The sequence below is a fragment of the Mercenaria mercenaria genome, chromosome 7, assembly GCF_021730395.1.
Source record: "Mercenaria mercenaria strain notata chromosome 7, MADL_Memer_1, whole genome shotgun sequence".
NCBI lineage: Eukaryota > Metazoa > Mollusca > Bivalvia > Venerida > Veneridae > Mercenaria > Mercenaria mercenaria.
Window position 1 is genome coordinate 29,287,816 of NC_069367.1, and position 27,339 is coordinate 29,315,154.

At 33.5% G+C, this 27,339-nt stretch overlaps 2 protein-coding genes across 2 annotated transcripts; both read left to right on the top strand.

The window, feature by feature from the left end:
- The first annotated feature begins 2,787 nt into the window (after positions 1–2,787).
- LOC123554668 (cell death abnormality protein 1-like) lies at positions 2,788–12,282 on the top strand. The gene is made up of 5 exons (XM_045344937.2): positions 2,788–2,931; positions 6,112–7,779; positions 8,090–8,198; positions 9,981–10,054; positions 10,288–12,282. The coding sequence occupies exons 1-5, from the start codon at positions 2,883–2,885 to the stop codon at positions 10,443–10,445; spliced, it is 2,058 nt and encodes a 685-aa protein (XP_045200872.2). The 5' UTR covers positions 2,788–2,882; the 3' UTR covers positions 10,446–12,282.
- Positions 12,283–21,839: 9,557 nt separating this feature from the next.
- LOC128558217 (cell death abnormality protein 1-like) lies at positions 21,840–23,594 on the top strand. The gene has a single exon (XM_053547087.1). The coding sequence runs from the start codon at positions 21,846–21,848 to the stop codon at positions 23,592–23,594; it is 1,749 nt and encodes a 582-aa protein (XP_053403062.1). The 5' UTR covers positions 21,840–21,845.
- Positions 23,595–27,339: the final 3,745 nt, after the last annotated feature.

Here is a 27,339-nt window from a genome sequence, read left to right on the forward strand (position 1 = left end):
CAAATATATTCCGTTCCAACATTGAGTATACATTGATTTGTCCATATTAATTACAAATATACTCTGATAAAAATTGTAGTTTGTTGAATAATTTCTACATTAAAATTATATGTAAGGCATGAGAAATTAGACATCAGTTCTTTTCTTTCTTATGATTAGTGGATCTCTAATAATTAGTGGATCGGAAGAGAAAGGCCAAAATTGAAATACCATCGCTTCAAACCGGAAAAATCAACCGCACATATATGGCCCAGGAAACAAACAAAGGATTTGAAGAAGAAGAAAATCATGAAGAGGCGTGCTCGAGACAGACGATATATCTCTGATAAGAAACCGACTTTTATTGTTGTTGTTGTTTATCAATTTTAAATCACACATTTTATATATACTTATTCATTTGTATATACAAATAGATATGAAATTATTTCCTCGTGTTCAATTTTCTTAACATATCTTGTAACGCAACACATATATCTTTTGCTAATATCTCAATTGTTAAACTTTTATACAATGGTATTGTGAATTTCATAAATAAATTTCAGTAAAATAAGCCATCAAATAATCATTCTACGGCCACATCTCGTTCTAAGAATATCACAAAACACACATATGAACTAAGTTCTTGACAATTACATTGAAACGGAACAGGACATACAACATTCAGACATACGATGTTTAAAATTTATTTATGTGAGAGAAAACTATTTGTCATTTATTCCTGATGTAAAAGATAGAAAGTGTTATACAGCCTTTTGTTTAAGTGCCCATAGACTTCAAATAGTAACAGGTAAATATTAAAAAAGTATCTCCAGATATAAGAAAATGTAAACTATGCTATCATGACCAGTTTGGAAATGAAATTCAGTTTGTAATTCTATTGTAGTAATGCTTATGCTGCTGTAAGACAAATATTAATTATTCCAAGTAAATAATATGTGTGAAAATTTCAAAGAACAAATGACGAAGGAATCGTTTAATGTTATTCAACTTTTTTTCTGATTGTTTTAGAACTCGTAGGTCAAGTTTGAGATTGATATTTTTGCAGAAATGTATCTTTTGATATCGTATAAAGTTATATTATGCCTAGATTGTGTAGTATCTGTGTAAACACAAGACATTTCTGTGTGTATAATCAGTATTGCGTCTAAGGTTTAGAATAAATGTATAACTTGACAGTGTGATTTCTTATTTCGTATGCAGCTCTGCAGTAAAGTTTTATATTTTGCTTGTTTGTTTGTTTGTTTTGAGTTTAACGCCATTTTTCAACAGTATTTCAGTCATGTAACGGCGGGCAGTTAACCTAACCAGTGTTCTGGGATTCTGTACCAGTACAAACCTGTTCACCGCAAGTAACTGCTAACTTCCCCACATGAATTATCAGAGGCGGAGAACTAATGATTTCAGACACAATGTCGTTTATCAAATAGTCACGGAGAACATACGCCCCGCCCGAGGATCGAACTCGCGACCCCGCGACCCGTAGACCGACGCTCTTACCTACTGAGCTAAGTGGGCGGGCTGTATATTTTGCTTGACTGGTTTGCATGGTTTGATGAGCATTTGAATTTGTAATATGTTTCAATGAAAAAAATACACATATTTTAACTTAAAGTTGATTGTTTGATTTAAATGTACATGTGCTTTATATTTTAGTTGATTGTATTTTCATCTCAGTCAGAGTCATGCCTTGTTTTGGTAATGAAATTTAATTTTCTTACGTTTCATTTATGCAAATGTATTTGATATATATGGCATAAATGGTCAATAATGGGTTTATAAAATATTCATTTCTTTTCTATTCTATTTTATTCTACGGTGTACAATATTACATTTGTTCAAAGAAAATTAAACTGTCTGAAGTCATTTTGAAAATAATAAGTGTTTGTACCTTTGTGTTCATTTAATAAACAAATAAAGCTTTCACTAGGTTTTCGCTCCTAATGTGAAAAGTTTCATATTTTCATAATCTGATGTAGAATGTATATCTGACATTACAAAAAAGCATATGAATTGAAATATAGTAATAAATACTTGTCAAAAATACTAAAATTCTTGTTGGAAATATTATCTTAAGCTCACATTTTAAAACGCAGTTTGGAACTGATGTTTAGGTAAGACTAATTCATAATAAAATGTGAGCTGATTACTTCAAATCTAAGCAATTTGTTTCCTACTTCGTTTATGTTGCGACTTTTTCAAAGTTGATTGAGGTATAGAAATACATAAAATTTAATGATTGCAGAATTTGATTTTCCCGTAACTTTAATATCTTATTTACAATAATTTGTTTTTTTCAAAAGTATTAACAAAATAGTTAGTGCACGTATACAGTATTCACTTTTATTTCCATATTCTTTGAATAAAGTTACAGCAAACATTGTATATACATCTGTCTATGAGAACATTTGTTATGATAAATACTTACCATGAATGAGTTATGGACTTTCAGCCTGTCTGTCCATATTTGTTTGAACCAAACAAAGTGTCAACCATCAAGACGCATTATATTGTTTGGTCGGCCTTTTTCAGTAACAAGCTTATGATATATATTAATATAAGGTAATACTAATAATATTTCTGGACATTCTATAGAACTTTAGAAGGAACTATTTATATGCCTAAGACACCTAAAATATTCTTCATATTTCAATAAGCCTGTTTGTATAAAGTGAAACGTAAACCAATATAATTATTTCTGTCCTTGCACTCAAAAATACCTGCACAAAAATATCACATTTCAACAAATTGCCGATCGTTTTAACCAGATAATTGCTCAATAATTGTAAATGTTTACAACTTCCTAGTTAATATTTTCGCCAAACGCATATTACCATCAAAACAAGGCTTATTTAATCTGGCAAGATATAACGTGAAGTCTAGCAATGGATACCCGAACCATGCTCCTGTTTTCTGCTGTTGTCATGAATTTTGGTAAGTCTTTTCTTTTTGGTTGCTATAAAAATATGCTGAATAACTTGTCAAACTATTGTGTAAAGCAGTACCTAACTTTTAAAGAATCAAAAATGCTAAAGGCCTTTGTATTACCTCAGCAAATTTTGAATTATTAAATAATGAAATATTGCTACAAGAATAAGTACAAAAATGAGAAACGAGTTTTAATTGTTATAACAGTCAGCCCTGTCCCGTAAATGTATTACGATAGTCTTTGATTTTTAAATGAATTGAAATAGATTGCGCATAGATATATCTAAACAATATTTTCACAGCTTTTGTCCGATTGAATGTGTAATTATGTTGATATTCCTGTAAAAGATGAGCAAAAAAATGCCGCATTACGGCATATTGATTATTATCGCTGATTTATTATGGCGTTTGTACCTTATATGAGAACATTACAATGTCTGTAACACAAATTCCTCATTCCATGTATAAAAGTTCATACGCGAAACAACAGCTTTTGCAAAAAAAGCAGTTTATCAAAAGTTCATATTCTGATAAAGAAAAATCGAACTTCATCAAATCTGAAAAAGGAAGAGTTGTTTTATATGAAAATTGAACATAATATAAAACATGCATATTTAATTTCTTAAAAACAATTGTCAATTTACTGATATATGCCTTGAAGTGCAAAAATCTGCATAAAGAGGCCACACATTTAGTTCAACGCCCTAAAAATCTCGCTTTCTTCAAAGAGATGTTACATATATTCGATCTGATGCGTTTGCAATAATGTCCCAGTGCTAAAAATCCACATAACTAGGTTCAGCATCACTATGAGCAATTCTGAAAGTCGTTTATCGTTATTTATTTACAAATGACATTCATTTTTAAAGAGGGCGACTATTTTAGAATATTTTATATTCTAGCAGTATGGTACAGTACAAGCCGAACAGCAAAACACGAACTGGGCAGATTGATTGTTGTTAACAATCTTGCTCGTTTGCCAAAAGTATTGAGAAGATAATTTTATTAAAATATCTTTTTTTTTTTTTAAAAAAAAAACCGGATCAAGCCGATTTCATAAAACACATTATTTTCATTTTCTTACAATAATTACTTCCCTTAGATTTAATTGCAAATGTGAATCTGTCAAAAGCTGCATGTGACGGACTCGTAGAAAAATGATTAAATCAACAAAACAACTTATTTATTTTCAATTTTAGTACTCGGCCATTATTGCAAATACAAAAATAGTGCACGTTTCACTTCTATCGTATGAAAAAGTTTGAACTGTCAAAAAGGATGACATCATCCCGTACCCAATTTCCTGTCATTATGTCATATGTCAATAAAATGTCATTTCTTAGGAAACATGATAAATTTGTTTTATTTGTTGTTCAATTTTCATATATGTATATAACGTTTTCCTTAGATGATTTGGTTCTGTTCAGTTTGTATGTAAAACTGGATCGAAACCTTAAAAAGCACCAACGAATTAATTCCCAAAAAATTAAAATAAAACAATTTTACAGTACCGCTTAAGGTAATTCCCGCGCCTTCGGGAAAAGTTGCGTTAAGCCTATCAAGATCAATTCGGGAAACACGAAGCGTGCAAAAGCGGGAGACCAGATATTGGATGTCCGCATGCGCACCGTAAAACGAAAAATATCTACGCATATCCGTAACGAGAATCGTGATGATCTTACAGCGCATTCACAGGGTGAAACGAGCATAAGAATTTGAGATATGTCCTTGATATGTCCTTGATATGTAAATGTGTACGGTAATCATTTGTTTTCAACTTAATCGGTTCATTCAGTGGCAAAATGATTTATCATACTGCGTGTACATTAAAAATGCTTCGAACAAAAGGTTTGAATTGAAACAATTCACTTCGTGATTCACTTTGGACTGCATGCTTAATATGTTAACAATTTACGGGATCCCGCAGCCGATTTGATTTACATAAACACTTCAGCAATATCTAAGTACTTCCTTTTCGATGTCTTTCGCGAAAAAATGTTCTGTCACAAATACTGTGTGGCGTGCGAGTTTAGATTCTGTTTTTTTTAAACATTTCATAAACAGGATTATAAATAGGTGATAGTATAATGTTTTCATGCAAAGATATTCGCTTGTCAATGATCATACTTGCACAGATTAATATAATAATCTGTACATTAATACAGTAGGCTGATAACAATCAAGGGCATGTAAAGTATTATATTCATGAATTATTGACGTATCCATTTTATGTAATAAATCATTCAACGAAGCTCGCGTAGGTATGTAAAAACTTAATTTTGTATTAAGAAAACAAATCTGTTTTTGATAACGCAAGTTATTATATAACTATAGAGTTTATATATTTGAGCTTTTACGGCTTTATATAAATATTCTCTAGGAAATACCATTACAGATTTTGTGTGAAACTGATTATGACATTTCAGAAAATAATAAAGCATGTGCCAAAACGTTTCTAAGCGATTTAAATTTACCGATTATTTTCGTCTAAATTTCAAAACTAGAAACATAACTTACTGTTCAACATAATGATGTCGCATCAAACTCAACTGAACACAAAGTACCTTCCATCATACTCAGACCCCTCCCACTCTCACCACCCTCCACTACCCCGACTAAATTTGACTAAATTGATCAAATTTCAGCCTCTATATTCTACAGTATGTTTCAAATATGTCAAAATTCTAAACTCACTCTGTTGCTGTTTAGAAAACCATTGTTATCACCTTAGCCCACCTGCTTAGATCAAATTGGCTTGGGCAGATCTAAGGATCACAGTGTCGTGCGTTTGATCCCCGGGAGAGGCGTGTGTTCTATATGACGATTTGATAAAATCCATTGTGTCTGAAGTCATTCCTTGTTTTTGATAAACTGCTTTTTTTGCAAAACTTGATTGTTTCGCGTATGAATTACTGATACCGAGTAGATAATATCCGAATGGTCAAATCAAAACACTATGTTTATGAAATGAACAGGTTTTTCTGGTTCAGTCTTTGTTTAATAATAAGAGTAGTATTTGCACATGGAACTAAAACAAAAGAAATTATTATTGGTTCAAGTCAGAGAAACAGTTTCTTGCTGAATTTTACATTTGGCTGAAGTGCAATTTTTCCAAAGAATATTCAAAATATACCGGTACAAAACACCTTAAGATAATTAAGACTGAATATTAGTTTCACTTTTTAGGACCTTTATTGGCAAGCCAGAACCTGAAGTGCGCTCAAGGGTACTGGGGTGCAGATTGCAAAGATCGATGCTCCGAAGGCTGCTCGTACATCGGATGTGACAAAATTACTGGCTCTTGCTTTGGATGCGACTCAGGATATCACGGGAAACATTGTGACATTTCGTGCCCGGCTCATTGTGTATGTGATCGTTTCAATACGAAATGCACATCCTGTGACAATGGCTGGCACGGTGATTCTTGCAATATACCGTGTCACAGCAATTGTGTCTCGTGTTCAAAAACTACGGGTGTATGTTCGACATGTGAAAATGGCTGGTATGGGACCAATTGTACCGTACCGTGCTCCGTAGGATGCGACAGAAATTATTGTTCGAAGTCAACTGGGTACTGTTCAAGTTGTAAAGTAGGCTGGTTTGGGTCAAATTGTGAAAAGCAATGTCCAGTCAACTGTCATAATGGATGTCAGAAAAGTTCTGGTTATTGTAGTTACTGTAAGTCTGGGTTTTGGGGTCCAGAATGTTCAAGTGTTTGCCCGAAAAACTGTGAAAGTTGTGATAAATCTGATGGGGCATGTTTGTTTTGTCCTAACGGTTTATGGGGAAGAAACTGTTTGAAAACGTGTAGTACTAACAACTGTAAAATATGTGATATAAATACAGGTATCTGTAAAGTTTGCAACTCTGGTTTTTGGGGATCTAACTGTAACTACGTATGCAACAACTGCTCAACTGGAAAATGCGACATTTCTACCGGTGTTTGTAAGACCTGTCCACATGGGTTTGCAGGAGAACACTGCAACATTAGGTGTGATACTTCAACCTGTTCCAACTGGTATTGTGACAAAAAACGAGGATTTGCGTGTTCAAGTTGCGAGAACGGATTTTGGGGAACATTATGTGAGAAACTATGTAGTGTTAATAACACTTGTAACAACTGCTACAGAAGTACAGGGGATTGCTGGTCCTGCAAAACCGGGTTCTGGGGAACATTTTGCGAGAACAAATGCATGGAAAAAAGCAGATGTAACTATTGCAACAAAAATACTGGAATATGTAATTCATGCGTAAGTGGATATTGGGGAAATGCTTGTGAAAAGGATTGTAATAAAAGCTGTCGCAATAGCTGCAATAAAAATACAGGAAAATGCTCGTCATGCAGAGCCGGATCCTGGGGAACATTTTGTGAAAACAAATGCCTGTTAGGAGACAGATGTCTTTATTGCGGTATAACCAACGGAATATGTGAAACCTGCGTTATCGGTTTCTGGGGTAGTTCGTGTGAAAAGAATTGCCCTTCAAACTGTGCAGGACACTGCGATAAAGGGAAAGGAACTTGTTTCTCTTGTATACCGGGTCTACGTGGTTTACACTGTGATACTAAATGTGAAAATGACAACTGTGAAACTTGCAAACGCTATGGTGACAGTCATTCCTGTACCCAATGCCGAGCCGGATTCTGGGGTCAAAACTGCGACATTCAGTGCAAGTCTGAACGATGCATTGAATGCCATATGGATGAAGGACGCTGTACTCTGTGCGATGACGGATTTTGGGGAAAATCCTGCCATTTAAGGTGCCATGAAGCGTGTAAATGTTGCAATGTCACTTCCGGCACTTGTTCGCAAGAAAACGATTGCATGCAAGGAAATTATTTGTACTACACAACAGGTATCCGTTTTAGAATCAGCAGAATAAAAACTAGATCGAAACTACGTAAAGCACTATTGTATCATTCTAAACAAAAGAAAAATTGATATCTATGACACGTATGAAGAGGTATAGAAAATTCAGTTGAAATATATGCTTCAATAGGTGACTGCAAAAATTGACATTTCTTCCTTTAAATAAGTAATGAATGGCGAATTTTTAGCCTCTTCAACAGAAGTTGCATAGGAATATTAGACAAGTATATATTCGTTATTATTATAGTCCCTGTGTAAATATATACTCTGTTTTTTTTTTAATTTTAATTATTTAGTGGTACCTGCACAGACAAACAATACCTTAATTACAGTTGGTATTGCATTAATTGGTTGTTCCATAGCAGTGCTTTTCGTAGCCATTGGTGTATCATGCATGATAAGACGGTAAGCAATACTATCTTTTCAACTGCATCTAGATATAATCTGAAAATCATAACCAAAATCTCTACACGGAAGTGCGATATACTCCAAGTGATCTAAATCAGTTACCATTTGATAACATCTATGTAAAAATGATTTATTTAACGTTTTGCGTTGATTTGTTCTGTTTGATAGTTCAATTTTAAGAACAAATATTGTTTTATGCACTGAGCGAATCTTTAAATGCTACTTCAATAATTCTGGCAATATTTTCCATAATTCCAAAACTTTAATTTATGAAATTTCTTAACTCTTAAACTATTATATTTAAGAGCTTAATGAAAAAATGCAACAAATTAAAAAACTAGAGTTCCACTTCCAAAGTCAAAAATATTTACGTGAATGTTCTATTTCTATTTAACTAGAGACATCTTTTACTGGGTTCTTGGAGACTTAGCAGATTTTGTGGTTGTGTTTATTCATGAAATTAAGTCTTAATGATCAAACAAAACTCCTTACGTTTTACATTGAAACGGACAAATTGATGTCCACCCCCTCTCTCCCCCGTCCCGTGTAAAAAAAAAGAAACAACACGATTTAGTGCCCACTAAGAGTGTTGAGAATAAACTGATAATTGGTCAAGTTTAAACTTATGGAGCACTTGCACTTTAGCGGTCCCTATAACAATAGTAGTTTGAAATGTCCCAAAAATTTAAAGTTAAAGGAGTAACTTTATTTTAAGATGAATATGTTTATTTGGATGCTGCTGCCCCCCCCCCCCCACTCCCCCAATTTCCCCTACCACACATCAATTTGCTGCGCATGCGCATTGTAAACTTCCGGGACTGTGAATTTTAAAAGTGAATTCTACCCAAAATGGTTTCCAAAAGAAGGCATTTTACAATTTGCACGTTTGTAAATTTTATTTATTTATATTATTTTTCAAACTTAAAAATAGACTGAGATAATAAAATGAGTTGATAAATATTGGTAAATAGGTATTGAATTTCTGAAGTTTTAGGAAGTCAACACAAGGCGTGAATTTTCTAGTGCTAGATATTAAACCTATCTGTCAACTGATTCAAACATTGCCTTTGCTAATATTTTGATATGCGCTATTATCAACAACCAGAGACATGAATTATTAACAGTAAAATCTAGGTCTGTACTATTACACTAAATCATCAACTTTGATCAATCTAAAATAAAAATACGATCTTTGAAATAGATCCTAATTAATTTGTAGACAACCACAGATTGGATCATGTTTGTTTGAAAATAATTCAATTATTGAAGTTATAGAAAAAAAGTTTTCTATTTAAACATGTTGAGCACCAGAAAGTTGATTTTTGAGATGTTTTGCTGCATTCAAGTTTCGCAAAAGGCACTCTTTTGGGGAAATTATAAGTCAACAACTAGGTATAACACTTACTTTATGATATCAATATTGTAATTCGGAAATCAGCAGACTTCAGTTACACGACTAGCTATATTCAATAATTGCTAAATAGACTACATCACTTACTGTCATAAAATGACTTGTGTTGTTGTATTTTCTGTTCCTTTTGGGTCATGGAATTCATTCCACATATGTGTAATACAGTTCCGCTTAAGCCGGAGCTAGGGGTGTGAGAGGTGTTGCGCATTTCATTACCTCTCATGAACAGACCCAATCAAACCGGGTCTGCTATTATTCTTTTTGGTTGCATTATTTGCTTCCAAAGAATCTTTTTACAGCTTTTATTGTATTCTTTCTGCTTTTCACAAGATTAACAATACAACAATTCACGTCTTCTTGTTTCACAGCCGAAGCAAAGAGAAGGCTGGCGCAGGTACATCAGCGGAAAACAACATAGTACTACAGAGTATTTCATATACAGGTATGGCTAATTCCTCCGCTGCTCTTTCTTGAAGAAAAATTATATTTCATTGTAATTTGATATATTTTTCAGTTGACAACTACCAGCCCTTAATTACATTATGTTCCAGCGATTTAAGAATAGATCAAAGGTCTCAGCATTGAACATCTCAAATTATTATATTATTAAGATTTCTTGTTGTATAAATTGTTATTGATAATTTCAATATCAGATTCTTTCTCAATTATTATTAGTGAACCGTAAGGGGATCGACAAAGTTGAGGAACCGTCGCTTCAAGCCACAGATGGCAATCGCACATATGAGACTCTGGAAAGAAACAAGCGGTTTGAAGAAGAAAACTACGCAGATGTCCTCCAGACAGATGTTTTGTACGAAAATATGTCTGTCTAATTAGAAGCCATACGTTTTGTCCATTTTCAGAAAATTAAAATTAACATTGTTTTGAAAGTGAGTATGAAAATCAGAAAACATTGAAAGACATTGTCCATTTTCCTGTTTTGTAATAGTGTGTACAAATGTATCATAATTCGCTTACGTTATGGTTTTTGTTTTCATCCGTTTCTTTTGCACATGCATCCTCGATTAGTCTCAGATTTATAGAAGTGGGCAACAAAGGATATCGACATAGATTAAAGTGTTAACATTCAAACACGTATCGATGAAACTATATAACTAATATATGTTTTGAGATGTTTATTTTTCGTTGTAAGCTTGATTTGGTTTAAGTATTTTCCATTGTAACTAAATATGTTAAACAAGTTAGGCTGAATTTTCAATGTTGCATTATATTGGAAATAGGCAAATATTTAAATTGGTTTGAGAAAAACTCTTATATGTATGTACATATTTTCTACCAATTGTGTCACCTTTTTATGAAATTAAGTCAAAGCCTGGGCTTCAGAGCCTTGAAAACGAAATTATTTATATTATGGAGAATTTGCATAAATTTGATCTGATTTGATTTTGTATTGTCTGACAAAATGTACCGCTATAAAATGAATATCAAGATATTCTTAGTGATACAATTACTACTAACACATTGTCCTGTGACAACTTTATTAATTAATACAGAATTAATTGCCGTTTGCAAATATATGGTATTTAAATTCTGAATAGGAGGGTCGATACAGATGCGAATAAAGACGATTTTCCTTTTATTGATTCTGTAGGATGTAGTGTTATAGACTATTTTGTAGCATCAAATGCTATATTTATAAATATGTGTTACTTTTGTGTTGATGCTATGTCTAATTGTAAGCATCTACCTTAAACATTTAATATATCAACATATGTCAAGAGAACACTCAATTTAAACTGTCTGTAAATTTTAGAGCAAAGATGAGGAGCAAAGATACCATGAACATGTTGAAAAATTGAAAATAATTTTCTTAATGGCGATTATGATTCACTGATTTTGCTTAAGATATTGAATAAGATACCTTTAAATTACACTTCATATTAAAATTGATGCTCTCTATGAAGATTACCAATCCTTAACTCCTGTAACAGAAACATCAAACATTAACTTGCAGGAAGCCAAAAGTAATCGTTTTTGCATGTGGCTGTTGCAGACCTGATCCAAGCTGGTTACATCCTTAGGAGAAATGTATCATATCAAGTGTATAGTAAGAACATGCTTTTATTGTCGAGAAATATCTTATAAAGGTTTTGCGTGATACTGATTTAGCCGACATATGGGAATAAGAAAAAGTATGAGAAAAATCACTATGTATTTAGATGTTGAGACAGATCTGTGTTATATATTCTTCAGCATTAATATAAATGTTACGTTTGTCTGAGGTGGAGACAGTTTAAATTGTGTGTTTTATATATGTTATGACTGTTGTATTTATATTTTGTATAAGTTTTGATAAATAAGCATTGTTTTCATTATAGCCAAGATATTTGCCTTGCCTTGACAAGGTTGATAGCGGAGCATAGTCTGAAGACTACAGAGATATTTTTCTTCTGTCCATTTCTTTTTGTTATTAATTTCGGCAAGATACATGGACAAGCATGTATCAAATAAAAATAGTAAGAAATTATACACAAACCTATTTTCTCGAAACCAAATGCTTTTTCATTACAAACATTTTACAAATAGATAACAAGTACTTTAAATTCTCTCATAATAGTTGTTGTTTGTAAATGTTTTATGTTTTTACATATATACATGTCTAATGGTGATTGGGCCGGTGGTCTTTATCACAATAAAGATTTAATTTGATTGATTTGACTGACTAACCCAAAGAGTATCTCAGGTAACATAGAAACAATTTAATTTTACAGCTGTTTTAGAAATCAATAACGTTTCGAAATCTTTATGAACGAATATTTATGTTTGGTTTCCATAAACAAACATTGTCCATATTACGTTTGGTCAAAAACTGCGATAGCAGAATTCACAGGAAAATAATTTTAGTGATGCCAGTTTATATTGAAAGGATATAGTTCTGTAAACCTTAACAACGGCTGATGAAATTGATTTATATTTTTACTACCGTCTTCTGAAGGTAGCTCCAGACGTTAGACAAAAATGTGAAAAAATACGCACATAAATGAAATTCTGTCTGAATAAAGACTGAAGACTTTATATTCGGAAAACATAGTTTGCATATTGTTACGAAGAGCATTCCTTGCGGTACCTGCATTTCTCGCTGAAAAGTTTTCCGCATAAAGTTTAAATCATCCGAATTTAAGTTTTTCTCCCCAAAAGTTCCATTTTGAAGATGCTACACATTCACAAGTTGATTTTAAAACTATATCTAAACAAACATGTCAAAATATCTCCCTCTCGAAGTGGCGAAATGACAGCTCAAAAGCATCGGCTATTTTGAACTACATTGTATATCTTTTCTCGTATCTTTATTTATAACGATGGTGAAAAGCATTCGTTTTAATATATCCCATTCTTCTAGTATGTATTTTCTTTGGAATAAATTAAATAAAAAAGGTGTGTTTTATATTACACCAGATTTAAAACGCGCCCTTTTTATGATAAACACATTCAATGGCGCTTTACATAGGACAAAGGAAGCCACTCGGGGTGCCAAGTTAATCCTCTACTGGTACATGCACAGAGCGATCTGACCAGAGGTACAGAGTGAGACAAAGTACCCAGAACACACAGAGAGAAATCATTTTAAACATAGGCCTGTCCGGCTAACTTAGCTTAGCTCTTTGCGAATAGACAGTCTGGTTCTTTAACGTGCCCAGTGTATAACACCGATACACGCGAAGCGATCTTTCATGGGAAGAACAAATACAGGCCTTAGTTGGGAAAAACTAAAGAGCATCATAGACATTCTCAGTGTCCGCACTGGGATTCGAATACCGGACTTCTAGATTTACAGTCAAGTTTGTTTCCACTAGACCACAAATCCACCTATGTTCATTGTGCATTTTTCGTTAAAAACCCTTAGTCATCATACACCAAAAGTGAAAAGAACAAAATTACCACGTCCGGTTTGAAAGACGACACCACTTTATAACACGACTGTGAATTAATTTCTTTCCGCCCAAGCGCGGGTAGATTAACACATCTTATCTTATAATACGTTTAAAACCTTTGTAATAACACTAAAATATTCCCACCAATAGAACATGTGTAGTAACTGTATCTCCCACATGTAGACGGCAGAAATATTGATTCAGCATTGTCCGTCTGTCTGTCCGTCCGAGCGAACATTCAGTGTTTAGGAACTATCTAACTTTATAGAGAACAAAAGAAATCAATATGTTAATTCCGTGAACAAAATATTAAGGGACTAGTAACCTATAAGCTAACAAAAGAACATAAAAAAAGAAATACCCTAAAAACATGAAATGCTGGAACGTCCGTCTGTTTTTTCGTCTGTCACATTTCCTCCTACACCACTAGATTGATTTACGCCAAACTTCACAAGAGTGATCATTGCTAAGCGTTGTCGTGCACATTGTCGCCAGTAAATGATTTTCACCTGAGTCATAGACCTAGACTGGTTAAATTCATTGCTCTGTGCTACTTCTATACCACTGGTTGATTTTTTTCAAACTTTCACAGGAGTTCCACTGCAAATCCTATTTTTCTTCCCACTTTATACTTAACATTTTCGAAAAAAGCATTTTCCAAGTAAGAAACGCCTGTTAAATAATAGGTAGATGAAACGAGCTTTGTCTTCTATTACATAAAAATGATCATTCTATTATTTCTAATACATTTGTATTTGCGTATTAATATCATAAAGATGCTCCCGTTGCAGAGTGGCTAAGGTTGCTGAATTCTAATCTCTCAATATTTGATCGAAATCACTCATAGAGTTTAAAATTCTTTCATGAAGCTGGCTTCCCGAAAGTCGACGTTTCTTTCCGGATGAGTTAATACTCGGAGGTCGGAGGGGTCTTCCTCCACCACGAATATATGGGATTTCGCCATTTACCTGTAGTTGTGTGACGGTAAACAGAACAAGATGTATGGTTAGTGTTTGAAAGAATAATACAGTCTGTAGCGTAAAGTCTGTTTTTCACTGTAGACAGATATAGAAGCTCGTTATAGATAAAATAATCACAAATAAACACTGCTGCTTTGTTCCTCCTTTGATAAAAAGATATATATTGTCTTTTTAAAGTCTAGTTTATAGTGAACTATATAGTTTATTAACTTGTGAAACTGTTGTGTAAAGTTAGACGTACGTAAAAAAGTTACCTTTGCACTAAGCAATGTCTTAAATGTTACAAATCTTGTTTTGTAAAACCAGACTTGAATCTGTAGAATCGGAATGTTTTTTTTTAAATGGCAACTGGCAACATCACTTGCTGACACTGCTGTCCAAACTCATGTGTCATAGTCTTGTATCCAGGTTACCTTTAAACAACTTCGGTTTGTGTTCAATGAAACTTGATCTTTTACCAATTACAGAAGTCTCATTAACTTCTAGATTTTAGCTAATGACGGAAAGAAAGCGTTAAAAGGGCAAGGTTCAGCAAATACTTCATATGATGAACTATACAACAAAAGTTACGTTACAGTAAAGATCTATAGTATCAGAGAGAGAGTATGAAAGTGCTATTTTCAAAGCTGACAGCTCGTAAGTTATATTACAGACAGGAAAAACACTGATGACTATAACTGCTGATGATATCTACAGTAGGAGTTCATGGTCTCAGAAGACGCTTTACCCATTAACGTGATCGAACGTATGTAAAAAAAGAATCAAACTCTTGGCTTGTTCTAATAGTGTTATTTGGTAGTAGCAATGGTTTTCATACCGCAACAAATAAGAGCAAGTCATTGCTACACCACCTCCAGGTAAATTCTTTAAGTAAAAGGAAAATATTCAAAACTGTTAGTATAGATGGAAGGAACGTTTAATGAATTATAATTACCAACATTTTTTAACCCGGAACGCTATGGCGAAATAAGACATTCACCCTCATATAATTTTGAAAATTATCAAAGCAATCAATGAAAAAGACTTTTCAATTCTTTTACAAAAACAGCTCCACCTCTCATCTTAATAGACGGCTCATTCATCAGTCAGCATATATAGTCTTAAAAAAACTACCTGTAATTTACATACTTTAATAATAAATTTTACCCTGTAATAAGCGCCCTAATAGGGTAAAATACATTTTCGACACAGTCTATCCTACCTCAAAATTAGGGACACATAAAAGGATGCATAACAGTTTTATAAATGGCAGTTTTACAGAAGAAAGTTTTCTTCTGTAAAACAATGTGTATCCAAACAGTCCTAAACCAGTTTCACAATTTGCCACGTACCAAGGGGTTTTGAAGAACAGCGTTATGGATACTTTTAAATAATTCCATCTGTAGAAAAGCAGGCACAAATAAATTTTCCCGGCGTGGTTAGTATGCTGCGCATTGAATATTAATCGAAAGTATCGGTATCTTATTCGTTGGTTGTTAGTGGTGCGTTTAGCACCGCTTTTAGCAGTAAATTAGTTAATATATAACGGTGGGAAGTCAACCTAACCAGCGTTCCTGAATTCTGTGCTAGTCGTAAATCAATGCCAACACCTTGACATGAATCAGAGGTGGCGGACGAATGATTTCAGACACAACGTCTTTAATCAAATCCTCACGCTGATCGAACTAACCATGTAACAATGCAACACATCTATTTATACAGATGTTTAAACAGATTTAAAGTCTTATGGACCTTAATGAACTACTTTTTACCATTAATGAACCTGAACTAAGTTTATGTACTTTAGAGGTAGGCAATCGCATTTGGCAAATGAAGTACTATTTTTTTCTTAAAAAATCTAAATAGTTCAACAAGTATGTTACAAAGATCCAAATCTGAAGTCATTGTTTCATAGTAGTTGGTTTTCATATTTTTGAAACTATCTCCATTTACTGAGCAAAGATTCTAAAAGTTTCGTGTGTCTCCTTCGGCATTCGGCATCATTTTTCTCAACAAAGATTCAAAATTCTCGGTGTAGAGGTAAGTTATTCAATGTTAAGCACAAGGAAATGTGCTCCTATATCATTTTCTTCTGATGTGTAACATATTTATTCCAAATGAATCAGTTGACATTGACTGTGGTTTAAGTCTTGATGTCGCGAATTTCCATCCTAAAATGTCCTGACTTATTCCAAAGACCTAGACCAAAGGACGTGGTCGCAAACATATCCTAAGGGTAATACAGACATTAATACATTAACACGTGTATTATCGCAATTCTTGCATAATAATATCACACGACGACGAAATGGATCGTTTTCATGTGTAATGTCTTTACGATTTCGGTACAATTTCTATATTCACCATTCTGTAGTTCTTGGAAACAGTAAACATGTTTTAAATATTATTAACCATAGCCCACGAATCAACAACACTATCAAAAGCATATACTGATTTTTTTAAACACTTATTTTATTTTTCGTTACAATAAACATAACATTACCCGTTTTGCATATTGCTTGAGTAAACAGGAGAACATTTTCAAGAATAATAACTTTAAATTCGAGTTATTTTGAGTACGAACACATTTCGAGTACAGATGAGTACGAATGTAGTGAAAAGCTTTCAAGATTCATTTGAATTCTGCTAGAAATTAGATAAGAACTTACCGACAGATACTTCCCAAAATCATAAATATGATTCATAAAAACAAGCAATCGCACACGTTACACGCAGTTCAATACATTCACGGTTATCGACAAAAAGTAAATCGTCGCAGAGTCCAAAACAAAGGGAGTGAAACAAGGGTAGAAGCGAGTACCTAAGTACATTAATGGAGGCAGTGCGTTTAGGGCCGGTAACTGATACAGCAAAATATAGTATGAATGAAAGTGCATCTTTTATGGTACAAAAAAGAGGTTATAATGCTGATGCCAGATGTCAGTCTGCGTCTGCGCAGAAATACACATATCATACTGAAGAATTGGGCAAAAATCGATTCTGTTATCTTTCCTTGTTTATTGAGAGGGGGTCTCCGTGGCCGAGTGGTTAAGGTCGCTGACTTCAAATTACTTGCACCTCATCGATGTGGGTTCGAGCCTCACTCGGAGCGTTGAATTCTTCATGTGAGGAAGCCATCCAGCTGGCTTACGGAAGGTCGGTGGTTCTACCCAGGTGCCCGCTCGTGTTGAAATAATGCACGGAGGGGCACCTGGGGTCTTCCTCCACCATTAAAGCTGGAAAGTCGCCATATGACCTATCATGTGTCGGTGCGACGTTAAATCCAACAAAACAAAACAAAACTTGTTTATTGAGATCAACGCTATACCTTGTTATCTCCCTTCGACCGTCTATCACTATCGGATATTTTTTAGATCGTTATGGTTCGGCTATCTCCGCTTATCGTATCGCGGGAGGTGCCGATCATAAGAAAACAAGGATTATAAATTAGAGATCTCCTGTAAAAACGTAGTGGGAAGGGTGATTTATTTTACACCAATTTTAAGTACCGGTAAAACACCAACAGCAAATATAGTCATCAACTTGGTTTAATTCTGTTTTTCAATAATGTAAAATACGAAACGGAAAAAAGAAGACACTACGTTATTTATTCTTTTATTTTGCGTAGTCAAAGAGCTATAAAAAAGTGTTTTATACTTCTTTGGCATAGTATATGAAAATATGATCAACACTATATTATCTTCTTTATATTTTACATTAAAGAAACTGAGACATAAAAACAAATATAAATACACAAAATCATGTATATTAGGCGAGCATAACATACATGTACATGAAACTACTAGATAAAATAGAAAGCAGGAAAAAAAAGATTTTAAAAGTGCTTACAAACTTGACAATTTCATTTTCAGTTATTATAAATAGATGTGAAATGCGTTTTTTATTATTATTATTAATCATATTTAACTTGTCAAAATTAATTTTGCTATGTAATGAACATTTGAAAAACATATTGTCACACACTGATGAAAAATGAACAGAAAAACAAACTAGCAAACATACTTGACAATGTAAAAGGTATCTTTTTATGACACCAGAGCCTGTTAATTGGAAGTGTGACCTATTTTCCCCCGAGCCAGTCATTGTGTAATAAAGTATGTGCGAATTATGACTTCTCAAGGTTTCTCAAAAGGGACTGACTGACTGATTTAATAAATGTCAGATTTTTAAAATAAAAAGTGGAAAACCTAAGAATAAAACAAGCACACCATAGAAAAAGTCTTTTAGAAAAGATTTAGGATAAAGTGACACTAATGTAGTGTAAAGGTTATTCATAATAACTATCACGAATATTTTTACTATATGAACAGGGGATTACAGATTTTTCATATCTTTTAGCGCGTGCTATACCTTCTTGAGATTAGCTGTGCGTACATTCAGTTCAATTCAATTTCGATTTATTGCATAAATACAATGCCTACAGCAAGTAAAAGCATTATATAATATGGAGCAGAGAAAGTACATAATAATTTTCAGGAGAGACAATAAACCAAAGAGCTATAAAAATAAATAAAAATGTATTTTATACTTCTTTGAATAAACTAATAAATCAATAAACGACAATTTTTCACAATGTTGTCACAAAACTTCTATACTATAATATTTTCACTCTAAGGCGAACTTTTAACACGTGTTCTATATATCTATACTTTAATATCGAACAATTAACCTGTATTCAGGAACAAATACTGTTAATCAAATACAAGTAAATACTCAATCACTGTCCCATTATCTTATTTATTTAACAACATTTGTACTTGTTGTTGAAAATGAAACAATATATTTATTGTGTATTTAAGCCTCGTTCATTAATCATGTTACAATTTTCAAAATGCTCTTACGCTGTCACCGAGAAGATTATTATCTGTGTAATAAAAAGACCTGATCGTCCCTAATAAAAAGGTGTTGATAAGCAATAAACTTGCAAAAAGCTGTTAATTGGTAATAAACAACTATCGAAAAGCGCTTTTATATGGCTGTTTCAGAGGCTCCGAAAACAATTTACTCAAATGTTGCATTATATAAATTCTTTATAACATAGTATGGTTAAAACTTAAACTAAGGGGTATAAGTATAATTAAACGAATCTTTAAAATACGAGACAGTGGTTTAGAAAGAAATATAATAATATATAGTTGCAACGTGCATCATGTCTTATTTTTTTTATTTATTAACATGATACGTCAGCATCTTTCTCTGTAACATTTATTTTGCGGAAAGCTTGTTATTCCCAAAAACTATGGTTCGCCTTAATATAACTGAAATTATTCCCGCACTGTTATTATCACTTAATACTATGTTGTAACAATAATATTTTCTGTATCATCGGCAGCTAAACTTCGGGCGAGTTCGTGCGTTTCCGCACGCGTCCGGAAAGGGAGACAATCAAAATCCCCTTGATCAAAATCCCCTACACTGAAAAATGACAGGGTGTTACAAAATCCCCTTCATACTTTTGCAGGGGGTATCATAATCCCCTCTGATTTTTACTTATTTCATCAAGTTCAAATACAACTATACACAATTTAAAAGTCTATTGCATAAAGCACGTAAATACAATGCCTTTAGCAAACATAATTTAATTTGGAGCACTGATATATATATATATCTATAATGAAAATCACAGAGGGGATTATGATACCCCCTGCAAAAGTATGAAGGGGATTTTGTAACACCCAGTTATTTTTCAGTGAAGGGGATTTTGATCAAGGGGATTTTGATATACACTCGTCCGGAAATACCACGGACACGGCAGATAAAGAAATAATACAAAAATCACCAACTTTTAAACGTCTAGGGAAGCAAGAAGACATTAAAATAATTTCAAAATAAAAACATATATAAAAAGTTTATTGTCTGTAGAATACTTCAATAGGATAATAAATATTCTCAAAATATAAATAAAGTGGCTACAGGGAAAAGAATAAGATACGTATCACAGGTTTTTGCTTATTTTATTCAGTAACTATATGCCGTAAACAGAGACTGATAGTGATGTTTTTTAATCGCCAAGGGAAGCATTAATTCTTCATTTTAGATAAATGATTTTTATATCTTTGTAAAGAGAAAAGAATGACGAACACTTCAATAGGATAATAAATAATACGTGTTCATTCTAATTAAAACAATATTTGTTCAAACTTTTTTTCCTTCTTTGTTTCTATTGGAAAATATCAACCAGATAAAAATCGATATCGCACTGCCAGGTGATTTCAAGGGGGATAATTTTACCGATAAGACGACAAATTTTACCTAATTGTTGATCATGACGACCCTGACAAACATTTCAAAAATTAAAAATCATGTATTAACAGCACGTGAATTGTCCTTTTTACACACGGTTTTTATCTCGTTAGTACATGGGCAGATTCAGTGAAAAAAAGTTTTTTTAGTTTGACTGAGGCTGTTCATGAGAAGTATTGAATGTGAAACAACCTACACGTGCCTCTAAAACCGATTTCAGCTTACTCCTATTGTTTAAATACATAGAATGGACTCCATAATTTCAAGATGAAAATAGAACAACACTGAGTTAAAGTTGCTGGTGACGTTAAATCTTCTGATTGTATTTGAGTGTTTGAAAATCTTTGTTATAAGGTCACTTTTGAATAAATGAATATCAAATTCCTTTAACAAGACAATTATCGTATTTAACAGTATAATATCAATAACGATGTCACAATAGCTTTTGTTGCTTATTCCTTGTGTGTAAATGACAAAAAGCGCAAATATTTTATATGTAAAAAAAAAACAAAGTTATAACCTAAACTACCTGGTTTTAAAATAGTTTGAACGCAGAAGTTTTGTAAATAAATTTACATCAAATACCATTTTAATTTTTGGCGCTGGGGATATATAGTGACTTTTGATATGGATAGCAGAACCGGGTTGATGTTTGCTGCTTTCACCATGCATTTTTGTAAGTCATTATTTTTTTCTTTCTGTTGTAATAAACAAATCCTTATAATATTACTGTATGAAAAGTTGTATAAAGCAATACCTAACTTTTAAGGAATTCAAAAAATAAATTTGTTATTTTTTACCTAAGACATGACAATATAATTTAATTTCAAAACTGTGCAGCCATATCTTTACCTTATGTTAATTGTACTTTGCTTCAGAAACTATGACACACTGCGGTATTTGTTAACCGTTCTAAAGTAACGAATACAAGTAAAAAGATATAAAAAAGAAAGCAGAACTGCGTTTCAGAACCTATACATACTATGGCCATTGCTGAATTTTACATTCGTATAAATGACAATATTCCCTAAATATATTTAAGATATACCGGTATATAAATAATTAGTGGTTCAAAACATACTGAATACTTTTAGGTCATTTACTGGCAAGTCAAAACATGAATTGCGCGCACGGGTACTGGGGCGCAGATTGTAAAAGTAGATGTTCCGAAGGGTGCACGGACATTGGATGTGACAAAGTTACTAGCTCTTGCTTTGAATGCGACTCAGGATATCACGGTAAATATTGTGACATTCCGTGTCCGGTTCATTGCCGATATAATTGTGACCGTTTAAATGCGACATGCACATCGTGTTACGCTGGCTGGTATGGTGATTTGTGCAATATACCATGCCATAGTAATTGTATCTACTGTTCAAAATCCTCAGGTGAGTGTTCTAGATGTAAAAACGGTTGGTATGGAACCTACTGTAGCAAACCGTGCTCCGCAGAGTCAGGATGCTACAATGATTATTGTACAAAGTCAACCGGAGACTGTTCAATCTGTAAAATAGGGTGGTTCGGATCAAAATGTGAAAATCAATGTCCAAACAGTTGTCAAAATGGATGTCAAAAAAGTTCTGGTTATTGCATCTCCTGCAGCCCTGGATATTGGGGCTCTGATTGTTCAAAACGTTGTCTCAACTGTCATGACTGTAATAAAAATAATGGTTATTGCAGTTTTTGCAGTTCAGGATTCTGGGGTTCCAACTGTTCTAATATTTGCCCGAATAATTGTGAAAGTTGTGATAAATCTAGTGGCACATGTTTGTTTTGCCCAAACGGTTTTTGGGGAAGTAACTGTTCGAAGCCATGTAGTACTAACAATTGTAATATGTGTGATATTAATACAGGATTCTGTAAATCATGTGAATCAGGCTTTTGGGGACCAAATTGCAACTACCGATGCAATAACTGCTCCAACATAAAATGTGATATTTCCACCGGTGCATGTGAGACATGTCCCGATGGTTTTGCAGGAGAAAATTGTAATATAAAGTGTGAAATTTCTACTTGTTTAATTTGGCAGTGTGACAAAAAGCAAGGATTTGTTTGTTCAAGCTGCCTTAACGGATTTTGGGGAACACTTTGTGGGAAACGATGCATGCCAAATGGAAATTGTAACTACTGCGATAAGACAACTGGAATATGTGATTCATGTGTAAGCGGATATTGGGGAACAGTATGTGAGAAGAAATGCAGTGAAAGCGATACTTGTGAATACTGCGACAGAAACACTGGAATTTGTAATTCTTGTTTAAGCGGATATTGGGGAAATCATTGTGAACACGGTTGTCCTGAAAACTGTGATGGAAATTGCCATAAAAGTACAAGTAGGTGTTCTTGCAAACATGGATTCTGGGGAGACTTATGTGAGAGGAAATGTCTGGCAGGAGACAGATGTCAGTATTGTAGCAAAACATATGGAACTTGCAGCGCGTGTAAAAACGGTTACTGGGGTAGTTTGTGTGAAAAAGAATGTCCTATAGTCTGTACAGGACAATGCGACAGGTATACAGGAAAATGTTCCTATTGCAGGCCCGGTCTCAGGGATGTTAACTGTAACAGAACATGCATAGAGAAAAATTGTGAGACATGCAAAGGTACTGGGGATAGTTACTCATGTACCAAATGCCGAGCGGGTTATTGGGGCCAAGGCTGTGAAAATCAGTGCAGTTCCGAGCGATGCCTGGAATGTCATATGACTGAAGGACGGTGTATATTGTGTGAGGACGGCTTTTGGGGAAATTCGTGCAATCAAAAATGTCAAAACAGTTGCCAGTGCTGCAGCCTGACTTACGGTACTTGCAGCGCACCACATTACTGTTTGAGGATACATGATAGGTACCATGCAACAGGTATTTAAAATTGTTAAAAACTTATTGATTGATTTATAAAAGACGTAACATCATGTAAGTAAACAAAATTTAATACAACTGCTATACTCCTTTGAAAGGAAAATGAAATTCGTTAAAATTTGTCGTTTTCAAAATTTCAAGACATATATCTATTTCAGTTTCAGTTACGTTTAAATGATTACTAAGACATTTTGCAAGTTTAACATATATCCAGCTGAGGGAGAAATAATGTCCATATTGTTTTTTTTTCGATGTTGTATAGTTCATTAAATCAAAACCCTATCAAATCCCTTAAACGTTCTATAATGCATTCAAAGCTTCTGCGGATAATAATTTAGATTTTCATGTTACCATTTCAACATGTTCAAGATATTTAACCGAATGCGATATTCATTCTGTTACATTAAAGGAACAGCTGAAAATGCCTTACACTATACAACTTGTATATCGCAGTAGTGCCACTATATAACTGGCATATCACAGTGGATCCAGATATTATTAGTTACACTGCTTGTTGGTGACAGGATACGGGATATACGCTGTCTCGAAAATCCATATCAGGCGAGAGCCTGATGGATTTTCGAGACAGCGTATATCCCGTATCCTGTCACCAACAAGCAGTGTAACGATTTTATCTTGCCGACTACCCTTTACTTACATGCTATAATCAACACATTTTGTAAATTAACAAAGCTACAGTGCAGACTGGAATCCCACAAATAATTTGTTTGGTCATCACTAGTTGATTTACACCAGCCATAAAATGCACAATGACCTGTGTTTTGGTTAAATCACAAAACACAAAAGCTCATTTACACAGGTTATGAACTGGTTTAGATTAGAAACACTAAAAAATCTTCTTGTTCCATCCCTTCGAAAGTTTCCGGATATCACGATGTCATAAATGTCTTGATACTTCGGCTTTCATCCCGTTTCCTGTTAAATCATTTATCTTGCACGTAGATTAAATGATCCTACAACAAACTGCTGAGTAACAAATATGTCAATTCCTTTATTTCACGATGATTTAATTATTTAAATTCCAAAACAAGATATAACGTCCGTTATCTCATACAGAGTTATTCCACTTCTAAGGCTAATTTTGTCAAACTTCATGAGCCTCAACTTAGATATAGAACGAAATCGGCAAGAAAACACTAAATTTACTCTCGGAAACGAAAATATCGCTGGAGCTAATAAATAATCTGACTTGATTCAATTACGCCAGCAGTGTGGCAGCCATTTTGTTTTGATCAAAATTCATATCTGAAATATACTAGCAGGATATGGAATATATCCTGTCTCCACGTGACGTCTATTGACCAATAGAAATGCAAGAAACTTGTAGGAGGCGAGATAATGACAATTCCTGTCGCTGTAAATGCCATACACTATATAACTGGCATATCACAGTGGATCCAGATATTGACAATTCCTGTCGCTGTATATGCCATACACTATATAACTGGCATATCACAGTGGATCCAGATATTGACAATTCCTGTCGTTGTATGTGCAATATACTATATAACTGGCATATCGTAGTAGTATCCTAATTTGACAATTCCTGTCGCTGTATATGACTTACACTATATAACTCGTAAATCTCAGTTTTATTCAGATAGTGACATTTCCTGTCGCTGTATATGACTTACACTATATAACTCGTAAATCTCAGTTTTATTCAGATAGTGACATTTCCTGTCGCTGTATATGACTTACACTATATAACTCGTAAATCTCAGTTTTATTCAGATAGTGACATTTCCTGTCGCTGTATATGACTTACACCATATAACTCGTAAATCTCAGTTTTATTCAGATAGTGACATTTCCTGTCGCTGTATATGACTTACACCATATAACTCGTACATCTCAGTTTTATTCAATTAGTGACAATTTCTGTCGCTGTATATGACTTAAACTATATAACTCGTACATCTCAGTTGTATTCAGATAGTGACAATTCCTGTCGCTGTATATGCCTTACACTATGCAACTGGTATATGGCAGTAGTATTCAGATAGTGAAAATTCCTGTCGCTATATATGCCTTACTCTATATAACCGGCATCCGTCAGTAGTATTCAGATAGTGAAAATTCCTGTCGCTGTATACGCCTTACACTATATAACTGGTATATCGCAGTAGTATTCAGACAGTGAAAATTCCTGTCGCTATATATGCCTTACTCTATATAACCGGCATCCGTCAGTAGTATACAGATAGTTACAATTTCTGTCGCTATATGATTATACTTTACGCTTCGTAACTGACATCTGTTTACAAAATCATTTTCTAAGTTGTGAAAACAGAGCGATCTGTGACTTCGGTATAATTCATGTGTCTTTGTTGTTTTTGTTACAAAGATCGATTGCAATTCAACTGAAGCTACACAAGAGAAGTTGATACTGAGCTTTATATATATATAAATAATATTCATATTCGTTATGTTAATATACACCTATTTCTTTATTTTGATATCTAGAATCACTTTCACAGATAGATTATACATTGATCATCGTTGGTGTAATACTGATAGTTTGCTCTTTAATGGTGCTGTCTCTGGCGCTTGGTCTGTTTTGCTACATAAAGCGGTAAGTAAAACGTAACCCTTCACGCCATATTTAATTTCAATTTTATGCTCTTTTTTCATCTATTCTGTTGGAAAATAGCGTTTAAATATAATATAGGAAATAAAACCTTATAACAATCCTCTAATGTTTTATGAATCAATGTCAAGTATATTTTGAGATTCATGGAACACAAACTTTTAGGACTCGATATATATTTTTGACTAATTAAAGGGTCATAACTATGATCTTGAAGAGTGAAATAAAACATGTACATGCAGAATAACATTCCATCATGGTTTCTTTACTCTAGGTGAAATATTTTTGAAAGATATGCGTAGTGTTCTTAGCACTTTATGTGTAGTTTTCACTTAGTCAAGGACCATAACTCTGGCTGAGTGTAATAACAATTTTACCACAAAATGTAGAACTTCACATTCTTTTTAATACTCTAAAAAATAAAAGGCAAGGGTAGATTTCCGGAGCATCCCTAACGGCGCCATAAAGCCATCCATTGCAACGTGGACCTGAAACAAGAACAAAAGAGAAACCTTAAGTCAAATTCTTTTTGAGATACATAGGACACAAACTTGAATACCAATTATGCATATTGTTTACTTAATAAAGGGCCATAACTCTAGTATGAGATACATAAATTGCAAACAGACCCTCAGATGCACAAATTTTCATGCTGAATGATATTCCTATTAAGATTCGTGACTCTAAGTAAGACACGTCTTAAGATACATGCGATACAAACTTGTATGTCCTTTTCACACATTTTTGATTAAGTCAGGGACCTCAACTCCTAGTAAGTAAAGTCTCTAACAAATCTACATGTGCACAACTTTACATACCAGATAATCAATCAGTATTTAAATCTTTTAATAAGTTTGATTATGAGAATCTTGGTTTAAAGATATTTTTCTCGAAGTAATTTATCATTTTTACTCTACTGCAGTACTGATTTAATTTCAATAATTTCAATGTATTAATTTTTACAACATCAATAACTACACTGTAATATTATCAATGATAGCTTTTTAAAGTTTTGCTGACAAATTCTGTAATGAACTATTTAATATTTCAATAATTTCATACAAACTTTGATTGTAATATATGTGATCTCAAGTGCATTTCTGAATTATGAAATTTTGTGCAATACCCATAAAACGTCAACT

Excerpts from the sequence above, each read along its gene's own strand:
- LOC128558217 (XM_053547087.1), top strand. The coding sequence starts at position 21,846 with ATGAATTGCGCGCACGGGTACTGGGGCGCAGATTGTAAAAGTAGATGT.
- LOC123554668 (XM_045344937.2), top strand. The coding sequence starts at position 2,883 with ATGGATACCCGAACCATGCTCCTGTTTTCTGCTGTTGTCATGAATTTT. Across the intron at positions 2,932-6,111 it reads TGCTGTTGTCATGAATTTTG|GACCTTTATTGGCAAGCCAG; the intron begins GTAAGTCTTTTC and ends TTCACTTTTTAG. Across the intron at positions 8,199-9,980 it reads GTATCATGCATGATAAGACG|CCGAAGCAAAGAGAAGGCTG; the intron begins GTAAGCAATACT and ends CTTGTTTCACAG.